This window comes from Lampetra fluviatilis, chromosome 32 (genome assembly GCF_964198595.1).
Source record: "Lampetra fluviatilis chromosome 32, kcLamFluv1.1, whole genome shotgun sequence".
NCBI classification, from domain to species: domain Eukaryota; kingdom Metazoa; phylum Chordata; class Hyperoartia; order Petromyzontiformes; family Petromyzontidae; genus Lampetra; species Lampetra fluviatilis.
Window position 1 is genome coordinate 11,065,805 of NC_136306.1, and position 11,842 is coordinate 11,077,646.

The 11,842-nt window shown below is 44.5% G+C and overlaps 1 protein-coding gene across 1 annotated transcript; it reads left to right on the forward strand.

Moving 5' to 3' along the window:
- Window positions 1-1,460: 1,460 nt before the first annotated feature.
- On the forward strand, window positions 1,461-10,722 carry LOC144943840 (PAK4-inhibitor INKA2-like). Its single transcript, XM_078871688.1, has 2 exons — window positions 1,461-1,492; window positions 9,332-10,722. Exon 2 carries the CDS (start codon window positions 9,370-9,372, stop codon window positions 10,048-10,050), a length of 681 nt encoding a protein of 226 aa, XP_078727814.1. The 5' UTR covers window positions 1,461-1,492; window positions 9,332-9,369; the 3' UTR covers window positions 10,051-10,722.
- Window positions 10,723-11,842: the final 1,120 nt, after the last annotated feature.

Genomic DNA, 11,842 nt, shown 5'->3' on the forward strand with positions numbered 1-11,842 from the left:
GCCATAGCTTTTGGAGGCATTCATCTGGCATCATCATCATCATCACGATCCATTGGCAGATATCCCGCAGATGTCCACTGCACATTTCGTCATTTGATTCCACTTTCCTCTGTCTTGTGCCAATATGCCCAAGTAGTGCTACAACTTTCTATACTGATCTCTTATGTCGTCGTCAAGCCATGCTCCGTTAGGTCTTCCTCGATTTTCGGTTCCTTCCATTTTTACAAGCAACACACTTAATCCAGCAGTGGAGTAAAAAAGGATGTAATTTTTTTTAAAATTATTGGTTGATGATGAGAGCGATGTGATTGTGGCTTTTCAGGATTGATCACCAGTCGTGGCCAGTTTAAGACCCAACAGCAGCTTCTGAGCTCTCCACACAGTTCTAGAATATCTGGCTTCCATAACTTGGACTAAGTTGTTCACCGTAGCACTACTACTCTTAGTTTTTTCGGTAAAGTCACGTAGGTAAAAAAAATGAAATTAAAATTAATAAAAAAATAATAATAAAAAAATTACGACGTTTCGGAGGCAACACAAGTCTCCGTCATCAGGTGGGACCGTCACAGCCAGATTTGCTGTATCAAGTGAGACAGGGATTCCAAGATGCAAGTTCTTAAATATAAGCACTGTTTTTGGAACTGGCGAAGCTCACACAGTGTCCCAAGGGCTTGCGTTGTGCCTCCAGTGCCTTTTTTATCTAAATAATTTGGTACATCTACTACAGTATCGTATGTAAAACAATGGTACTATATATATTGTAAGACTTACTCACGTTTAGATTGACCATTTAAGTCACGTAAACGATATCGTTTACAAGTTTAATACTCTATGACATATCGTAAATTAAATATTTAGCCAGTAATACAGTATATTAAAGAGTAAATAGACAAACTAGTGCGCATAAACACAAAATGCTGTAAATGTAATAATAAAAAAACATTACATTATATATATACTGTATATATAATTTAAAGGGGTTGCCATTATTGTAATAGCAGCTGAATTACGAAGAGCAAATCTATTTTGGAAGGTAGCATGGCTTTTGAAATGTGTAATGAGTTCACAAAGATTAAAATCAAGGTTGTTGGAGGACGTTACTCAATAACAAATGCATAGTCATGGGTGACAGCAAAAACATACATTTAGTTCGGGCATACATAGATACAGCCATTGGTATGCACAGCTCGAGATCGATGGACAATGGGAGCGGCCAGGAAAGAGTGACCTACCATTGAGGGAAGGCTGCTGCTGCTGATGATGGGAGTCGTATCTGTGTTGGGATCTTAGGGTCCACAAACTCCCAGACTATACGCTCAAGGCTACAAACTCACCCACTTCCTCCCACACACCTCCTCCCACCGTCTCCTCCCCGCATTGCCACCCCCCCCCCAGCCTCTCGCCTCTACAACAGCCAGCCTCTCCTCTCTCAACAGAACTGGACGACAAGGCAGAGAACGCGGACGCGCGCACGTCAGCTCGGCAATCATCGGTGAGTGGGATTCCTGATTACAGAACGCCTACAAACAAATCTTGCCACGCACGTTTAAGACGGTGGCAATCTCAGCGTGGATAACGCTCACAGTGATGGGATGTTGTTTGTAGCCCTGCAGTTATTATGCTGCAGGGTATGGTTAAGACTTAAGTGAACTTCAAAAGGCACGCACATATGAATAGCAGACGTGTGAGATAATGTATGTCGATGAATTTATTGCAACAATCACATATATATCAAAACATGCCATAATCGACACACAGTATATGAATATACATACTGTGTAAAGTACCGTAGTGTGTTGTATAATTGCAAGACTGTCATACACATACACACTGCATATGCCTGCCGCTATTGCAGAGGCATATATCTAATGTACATATTGTGCTCAAAGAATCACCAGACATGATCTATCCACTGCTTTATGTATGTGTATAATGTAGTTTTCATTACTTTCATGTGCATTCCACTACATTGTAAAGCTAAGACGAACGTTCAAAGAATCTGTTTTTCTTCGTATAAATGGAATGTGATTGCTGCGTACGTAAAACCGGCTGGCATACTCACAACAAGCCAGTCTTCAATCCATATATATGTACACGTCAATTGTGTGCGTGTATATATACACACAACTATGGGGTATATATAGTTTTAATATTCTGGGCAGTGGATTGACCATGGGTGATGATGTATATTCTGGGAATGCATGTGGTGAGCTCACCTGCCACTAAAACCATTTTTAGCAGAGTCAGTGGTTCGATTACCACTACAGCTGCATGGCAACTTGTCAAGAAATGAGTCGCCTCCCTTTCCCACTTCTTATCACGACTAAGAGGGTTGCCGTTCGCAACAACTTCACTTGGTGATTTCTCCACTTGAGTTGAGGACTTTGTCTGCCAGGTCTCCTCCACTCGTGTGTGTCTTGCCGCTTTCCTCTCACCGCTCCACTTTGGAATTCCTTCCCATCGTCTCTTTCTCCAAGTTCTTACAACGTTGCTCAATTCAGGAATTGTGTTTCGTGTTACCTTTTGCACCTTCAATGGTGCTGGTTGTTGCTAGTTGCTTGGTATTTAGGCCCTTCATTTATGAGAAAGTACGAGTCTGTTGAGACTAAAACTGTTGTCTCTGTGTCTCTCTCTTTTTTAAGGCAGACCTGGTATTAAATAAAATACAGCATGGGAGCATTGTAATCTTAAAACAAAACGTGAAATATAAAGTTGGTGATAGAGACTTTACCTTCATCATTGATTCGATGAAGTTTCCGTGAGTCGTGGTAGTGCCCATAGTCAACAACTTCTCGCAAACGTCGCTAAACTTATGTAACCATAAACTCCCCTTGATGAATTGGGAATGGATCTCAATGGGTCGTCAGATGGTTGAGTAAAGAGTGTACTCTACATATATACATTCATAAAGTATTAATACAGAAAAGGCTTAGAGGACCATTCCAGGCAGTGAGGACCACAGTTCATATTTCCCATGTCACTCACTCTTCTCCATTCACTTGCAAACACAAAGCATCGACCATTACTAATGCATGTCGATCGGGAGACATGGGAAGATGAGCTCTACTCGACCCCAGAATCCCGGAGTTGCCATTCCCTGGTTCTAGGCTACAGTCTCAACGGAGACTATGGAATGTGTGTGTGTGTACTTCACAAACGGGCTGGTTCATTTGGCAAGGCAAGTGCCAAAACACCCGATCCCAGGTTGATAGTCGTAGCAGTGGCGACAGCCCTGCCGGTCTGGCAACTCGCCATACGAGCAGTCTGCTCGGGTGGGGAGCAGCGAGGTCTCAATATGCCCTTTTGTGCTCAGGAAAAGTGTGGTTTCTGGTTTTAATTAGCCGAGAGTCTAATTAAAAAGGTGCCATTCAACCTCAATTAATTGCAAATCACGCACCCACTGGCCACATATCATTGTCTTCTCGAGCGCGTGACGCAACATTTAAAATAATAATCAATGTGTGCCGTTCTATATACAGCACAGAATAGAGTAAGACGCCCGTCTGAGCATGGCAACTTTAGCTATGAGGGAGATCAAGTGGTTAATGAAGAAGGAATTCCAATCCATGGCTTGACATAACATCATGACCCTTGTATGAGCATACTTCATGGCTTTCTTGTAATCTTTGTCTGATAACCTCTCAGCAGGCATTCTGTTTTGCTTCACAAGAGCACATTCTCAATTTTCTGTTCTCTCGATTGGAGTCGAGCTTACACATAGACACGCTTTTTTTTTAATCATATATGGCAGAAGTGGCACAGTGGTTAATGCAGTACACAAACACCATGGTGACCTGAGTTCGATTTCCTGCCGTGGCTAACATCAGTGTTGAGTGACATCTGAACTGGTCCTGGGTTCCCTCAACCTGGACTGAACAATTTGGTGAAGCATGGTCGGCTATTTTGGCACTTGTTTGCCATAGCTTTTGGAGGCATTCATCTGGCATCATCATCATCATCACGATCCATTGGCAGATATCCCGCAGATGTCCACTGCACATTTCGTCATTTGATTCCACTTTCCTCTGTCTTGTGCCAATATGCCCAAGTAGTGCTACAACTTTCTATACTGATCTCTTATGTCGTCGTCAAGCCATGCTCCGTTAGGTCTTCCTCGATTTTCGGTTCCTTCCATTTTTACAAGCAACACACTTAATCCAGCAGTGGAGTAAAAAAGGATGTAATTTTTTTTAAAATTATTGGTTGATGATGAGAGCGATGTGATTGTGGCTTTTCAGGATTGATCACCAGTCGTGGCCAGTTTAAGACCCAACAGCAGCTTCTGAGCTCTCCACACAGTTCTAGAATATCTGGCTTCCATAACTTGGACTAAGTTGTTCACCGTAGCACTACTACTCTTAGTTTTTTCGGTAAAGTCACGTAGGTAAAAAAAATGAAATTAAAATTAATAAAAAAATAATAATAAAAAAATTACGACGTTTCGGAGGCAACACAAGTCTCCGTCATCAGGTGGGACCGTCACAGCCAGATTTGCTGTATCAAGTGAGACAGGGATTCCAAGATGCAAGTTCTTAAATATAAGCACTGTTTTTGGAACTGGCGAAGCTCACACAGTGTCCCAAGGGCTTGCGTTGTGCCTCCAGTGCCTTTGAATTGTAGGGCCACATCTGTGGAATCCAGTCCCATTGGATTGAGATGACGGAATTCTTTACCCAGCTTTAAAACAACACTTTAAGCATATTTATTCCTGAAGATTGTTGTTGTTTCAGCATTAGCAGACGTGTTCACGATAAAATTACGATTTAAAGCTTTTGTGACTGCTGGGATTCATATTCTTGGTTCTTTCGGAATAGTCACGTAGAAGGGAAAGAACCAAGAATATGTGTTCACGATACTGCAGAATTGAGTACCTTTTCAATATTTTATATATTTTGGTTAATTTTTGAAAATGTTCAAATTAATGTTTAAATGTCGAATCATAGAATGACAAAAATCCCTATCAACAAAGGCAATGTGCAGATTGTGCATTGAGACTTGTGGTGTAGTGTGGCTGGCATGGGCCCTCGTGCAAAGAGTAAAATGGTGCCCCCTGTCCAATTTCCTCCCCTCTTCGTATCCGCTCCGACCCATGGGCCCCCTGGTGTAGTTGCTCCACCTTCACCACACTCGAGTTTCACCATTCGATGCTGAATTCCGTCATTGATGTTGCTCACATTCTGGCCACAAGTTTCCACAGTGACTCCTGCGAGGCCAATTTTCACCGTGCCATTCACGTCGACAAAACCAGCACTGTGCGCGTGCAACACGCGCAGGTCACGCGCACGCAACAGAGATGCCTTTATTTGTGTTTTTAATTGGGCAGGAGATGTGATGAAGGCTCCAGACGATGGGTGGCTTTTTCTCTGGCACCGCGTTGAGAATGAGTCTTGGAGGAGAGAAACGAGGCCATATAAGCGAGGGATCCCGCAAGGCCTGAGAGCGCGCGTGTGTAATTGAAAGGAATGCGCACAACAGTGCGGCGCATTTTAATGCGGCATAGCTGTACCTAATGTGCATTAGAAAGAAAAAAATGGCATTCCAAAGAAGTAGGCATCAAAACCTTTTTCAAACAAGTACAGCGATTGAAGGACATTTTAAATGGATGAAGCAAAAAGCAACTCACCACGTTCAACATTGACGCGGCAAATGTTGTAAGTTCATTTATTTATTTGCGTTTGATTGTGAAGTTACTTTGGTACTTTTTGTTTTTGAACCAGGTAAGAACTCAAAGCGACGAGGAAAGTTTCATTTTCAAGAGTGTCCTGTGGGGCATTAGTCTGCCAGTCGGGAGAGCGTCGATTGCTGCTGTGTAAACCACATTGAGGACTTTACAGGGCGATATCTGTGAAATACAGTACAATAATATTAACATCTACAGTACGTCGCATATCCAACTCACTGGTGCATAAAGGTTTACTCTCCAACACACAAGCGGTGTGCTGAACTTGTAACTAATTGGCACGTTTTGTTTACGTGAGACACTTACTGAGTGGCTGTGTCGGGTGGTGGCGGGTTTAACGACGCATTTATATTTACGCGATCTCACCCCAAAAAACTTTTGTGGATAATATTGGTCACGAAAGCCTACTACGTATTCAACGAAGGCACCAGTGGACTTTACGTAACGGTCGGATGTTGTCAATATCCTGAGACAAATTTAGTTAACACCATGCACAGGTGACAGCAGCTAGATGGTCAGGGTGGACACGTGACGGTTAGATATGCAGTGGTGTACACTATATACTGTGCAGCTCTACGAGAACACAAAATTAGGTATATGCTGTCTGATTTTGAGGAATAAGATGCACATTTTTCATCACAGATGTTAAACAGACGCCACTGTGAAAGCAGGTGGTTGACCTTGAGGTTTCGCTCAGAAATATGAAACCTGATAAAAAAAATTGGCAAATAATGTGGATTTTTTTTTATTGCGTGGTATATTTGCCAAGAAACTATATAGAAAATATTGTTGTTATTCTGTACAAGTGTCATACTACATTGAGCTGATGGCCACATCTCTCTGAATGTGCCCGATCTCGTCAGACCCAGAAACTAAGTTGGGCTGGGCCTGGATAGAGCTTGGATGGGCAATCACCATGCATGCCAGCTTGTCAATGGGCAGCTTGAGCTACTCTGTGGGCAGCAGAGGGTATCTCGGCAACACTCGTTGTTGCACTATACCTCTATGCTCCCATATTTATGCTGCCCATCCTTACCAACCCGCACGTTAAAGTATGGTCAAATAACCCCCGACCACGCGGACGGCACAGGGAGGCCCTCATCCAGCAGTGGAGTGACATAAGGGCTGTTTGTGAACATAGCGCAGGTCTGCCTCAAATGAAGAGGCCAGGTCACATTGCGATAAATACAAAGATTTAGATCCCCCGTATAGCCTTAACACAATTTTGGGGCAAGTGCTGTTAGCGAGCACCTATGAAGGCCGGCACGGCACATTAGGGGGTGGATGGCCAGAACCACGCCCGGCCGCCTTTGTCTCCCTGGAGGCGACGTTTAAACACCGCACCAGGTACTCATTTGATGCCCAGTCTATCTAGAGAAGGCCCAGTATCGGCTCAGATATTCGTCACTGGTGTTGGTGCCCTTGAGCTGGAATGGAACTCGGCTCGCCGGGTTCGTAGCACAGCGCGCTAACCACCGCGCCACCGCTCCTCACTCACTCACTCTCGCACTCACACACACACGTGCATGCATGCGCCTTCTCTCTCGTCAAACAAAATATGCGGGCCAGAGGAGCTGTGTGTGTGCCGAGGTGTCAACAGGCCACTGCAAATATGCAGCGGTGCCGTTGTGTAGCTGCAGCTCGAAGGGCATGCGACGACCGTTGCTTGCCAACGTTCAGGTTTGTGGCAATCCAAGGCGTCTTTTGTGTTCGATCACTTCTGGATGTCGTTCAGCCGGGCGGCCTATTGAAAGGAGGGGATTGTTCTCTAAGTCCAGAGATCAAGAAGAGGAAGAAGAATAACTCCCCCTGCCAAACCAGTTGGGCGGGCAAAGCTGTCGTTAAAATGGGACCACACCAGCAGTATTTAATAATGCCTGGATCCGGTCACCGAACATTTATCGTTTTGTGTGTGTGGATTTTTTGTTGGATACTCAAAGCAGCCAATAGATTACATTTAGAAGAGCTGTTCATCTCATTGACATTTCAATTCAAATACTGTACTGTACTCATTAAGGCATTGCATTGAAGGCATTGCGTGTTAAGACGTTGATCGGGCAAACACTATATTTTACTGAAGTAAAAAACTAAACTACATTAATTTAGCCATAACATACTGTACATGTGCCTCTTAAGTTGGTGAGAGCCTTAGACGCTGAATGTTATTCCCTTGGTAAAAATAACCATTTATGGGCAGTTATGCATTACTTTTATAATTGTGAAGTAATTAAATACAATTGGATTTGAGATGTAAGTGATGACGTGGGATGGATTAATCTTCAAAAGGAATAAATATCATTAAAGTTATATTGCAGGGAGGGTGAACCGTACACTTCTTAGTGCCCCCTATGTGTCTACGTTATGTTACACAACCAGTTTGTAGAGTACAAGCTTGTTAAAACAAGATTGCATTGTCTCCGTTCACTTCGCTAGAATGACAAGTCCAGTAAAATCGAGTTTGCCACCAAATGTGACGGCGGTCACAAGGCAGGCACGTCTGAAGCAAGTGACCTTACAATTCCACCAAATGTTATTTAAAAAATGTGGGTAATGTGCTCACTCGCTTACAGAGCAACACTTAGCCCGCTTGGATGAGCGTGCAAAGAAGCACACCCACACTCGGAGACAAGAGCGCGTTTGATCTGCTCCGCCACCAGCATATACTGGCACGTGCGTGTTAAAATATACTTTATTTACTTTATGAATTGAAATTTGATATTAAGCCAGGTGGCACTGTAAGGAGAGTGCTCGACTCACAATTGGAGAGTTTATAGCTCAGTTAAAATAAGTGCCCCCTTGTAGGAAGTCAACAGTGGTTGTCCTTTGGGAAGACTGGCACCCGCCATGTGAATGTGGAATTTTCACCACTGCCTCAGGGGCTGCCAAGGAAAATGTGCGCCGCTCCAATGCCCGTTGAAGCAGAAACACTTGGGACTTTTGACCTTAAATTTACCATTCATGACAACCCACAAGGCAGTACAACACGATCCATTGTTGTCCTGTACATTTGTGCTCCCATGCCTATGTTGCCTGCCTTCATCAATTTGCATTGACCAGCATAATGAAGTATGGTCAGCGGCCATGAATCGCACTGCGAGAAGAGGCTCTCTCAGACAGCAGTCATTGATAAACATGTGACAACTCCTAAGTTTACTTGGAATATCATAAGCACCTCACCAACAATACTTGTGCGATTTATTTTAAAGGGAGGTAATATACAAAATGTGGGGAATTGTAACATGCTCCCTGGTTTGCGCCTGTAATTGTGGGTCAATTTCTCAAGAATACTGCCCTGTCACTAGATCACAATGGCCTACACTCACAACCAAAGTCACGGAATCATGTTTTAAGTCAAATATCAATCAACTTACCTTTCACAGAGATAATACAGCAGAGCTGGGAAAACAAGACACAAAAGGGTAAAGTTCAAATCCGATTCACATGAGTACACCATGCAAGTGATGTCATAGCACCTTTTAACATCCGTTGCAGTTGCTCAAACCTTCCAATCTCTGGTCTCAGATGTAAGGCGTTAACCACTGTGCGATGGAGCCACCCTCAACAAAATACTATCTGGCCGCATCAGTGATGCCGCGGCCTAAGTGATGAGATATTCATTGTCGCTCTGCTTGTGCGTGCTTGTCTGGCAAGGGCACTGCTCACAGGTTCACTGCCGACTCCTGGACGCAATGGACATCATGATGCAAGCGCTGAAGGACCTCAAGCTCCTACAACTCCAAACGTCCATGGAGAGCGGAGGCACTGCCAGCGCAGCCGACGCTGCCGCCGCCGCTGCTACACACAAGAGGGGCTTGCATCAGGCCACGTACCCCACCCCGCCGAACCACGTCAGCTCAACAAGCTGCAACAGCTGCACGAGGAATTCATTTCGAAGAGAGGAGAGCGACACCTGCCACCACTGGGCCTCCCGGGCAGAGGACGGGCCCTCGAACGTGCGGCGCGCCGACTGGACGGCGTGCCTGCTGTCGGCAGAGGGCAGGAAGCGACAGCCCATCGTGCTGGGAGACAACAGCTTCGCCGACCTCATCACGGACTGGATAGAAGCGGCCGAGCCACCGTCCGAGAAACTGCCCAGCAGCGGCAGCAGCGGCGGCGTGAAAGCGTCCTCGCCGCTGGAGAGCTGCAAGAGGCTCTTCGGCATGGGTGGGACTCTGCAGCGGAAACTCTCCAGCCTCAGGCCAGGCAGGAAGGTCCACAGCAAGGCGTACAAAGTCAGGGACGGCGAGCAGGCGGTACGCAAGCATCCCACCGAACAGCTCAAGGCGGAGGCGAGAAAGTGCCAGGCGCCGTACGATCTGTTCAACTCGCGCGCACGATGCCAGGCTGCACGCGTACACAAGGCATTGTGAGGCGTTTGGCGTCGGGGCAGTTGAGCGGTCGGTGTTCAAAGATCACGAAGAACTTGTGCCCCGTGTACATTTTCAGACATTAACAGTGGCTTTATTTTCTCTTGGACCCTTGAATTGGGCATGTATTGAATACGATATGCTCAATAATTATGTCAAAGTGGATTTGAAAGGAAAGTGCCCTGGAAGGTTTTAGCGTTGTAGTGAAAATGGAAACTGGGTACCCTGGTGGTGGCCACCTGTTTCAATGTATCGGGTAACCTTTAGGTGTTGTATATGAACTTGAGACCGTTTAAAAAAAGAAATCCCAACAGCTGACGCTCTTTAATGAGCCACTTTGTTTTCGCGAGGGCTTTTTGAACAATTGCTTAATGGAAGAGCGCGCAGAAATTCCAACCACAGAAACCCCCTCCGATAGAAAAGTCAATTTAAAAAGGAAATCGCTGGGCGTCAACTCTCCAAAGTGTGCCTTCAAAAGAGGACTTGTTTAACTTCCACTTAAACCCTCGACTCAAACCAGCTGTGTTGGCAAAGGCCATTTCTCAGCAGCGCGAAACAACTCGTAACCACGTGCTGAGTATACATTACGAACTGGCAACACACAGCCTCGTCCTTGTCAGATGAAGCACTCGAGACCCTGGTTACATATTTTACAAAGTGGCAGCGTGGACTGGATATTGTGGCTGCCTCTTGATCCGTACTTTATAAAGTTGAACATTTGGCAGCGGCCGGCTTTCTACAAATAAAAAATGTATTAAAATGTTTGTATTGTTGCAGTTGTTTTGCAAAGATTACATTCACGGAATGGCTTAAAATCGTGTACTTCTTCAAAAACGTTGTAAACGTCTAATTGCGATTCTTTCGAGGGGAAGGCAAAGGGCATGCACATTTTTGTATGCCTGAAATGCACCACTATGTACAGCTGGATGATGCATTTTAAGTCGTTAATTGCATAGACTACTGCGGTGTTTATTAATAAAAATGGGCAGTGGCTTAAAACGATGTTCAATAGAGCATATATCCCTATTGGGACAATTAAAACTAGCCATTAACTGCAGTTTTACCTCCAATTATAAAGCATTTCAACGCCTCACAAAGCATGTATTGTACATCAAATGCTCTTATCCACAATGGACAAGAGTTGGAAGATAATTTAAGAGTAATTATTGCACGTAATCTATGAGAATGCCTCTTATCCACGATCACTTGTGATATTGGCAGTTGCGAGACGACGACCTGCAAATAACAGGATTGAGGCCTGGCTGAGCCAAGTTGTGGAAAGGTTTAAGGAATTCACTCGAAGTCCAATACACTCCTGGCAATGTTAACAGTTTAACGCATCAGCTGCTTTAACGTATCTCACAATTAGCTGCATCAGGTTGTGTAATTAGTTAAAAGTACACAACTATTTACACCACCTGCTCATTAACTATTAAACACCATCACAGGAATGCTTTAGTTAATAAACTACGAGTGATATTTGTACAATTTCCAAAACATGTTTGGTATAAACTTGCCTACGTAGCACGACCTAATAGTACATTCACTATATCTATACCTCGTGAAAATTTTCCTTTCTACGAGCAGATACACCTTTGGGCAAGCGTATGGTAGGAGGCATCAGTTTTGCTCCTCGGCGTAATGATGAAGCAAAGTGCTTATATTTTTTCCCCACTCAACTGCCCCCTGCAAGAGAAGCATATAGAAGTGGAGCTTATTTTGCAGAAGGCCCCAGGGTGGAAGGGGAATGCACTAGGTTTTGAAACGGCACGCGACCCAAACATCAACAACAATC

Coding starts and splice junctions, on each gene's coding strand:
- LOC144943840 (XM_078871688.1), top strand. CDS start 9,370: ATGGACATCATGATGCAAGCGCTGAAGGACCTCAAGCTCCTACAACTC.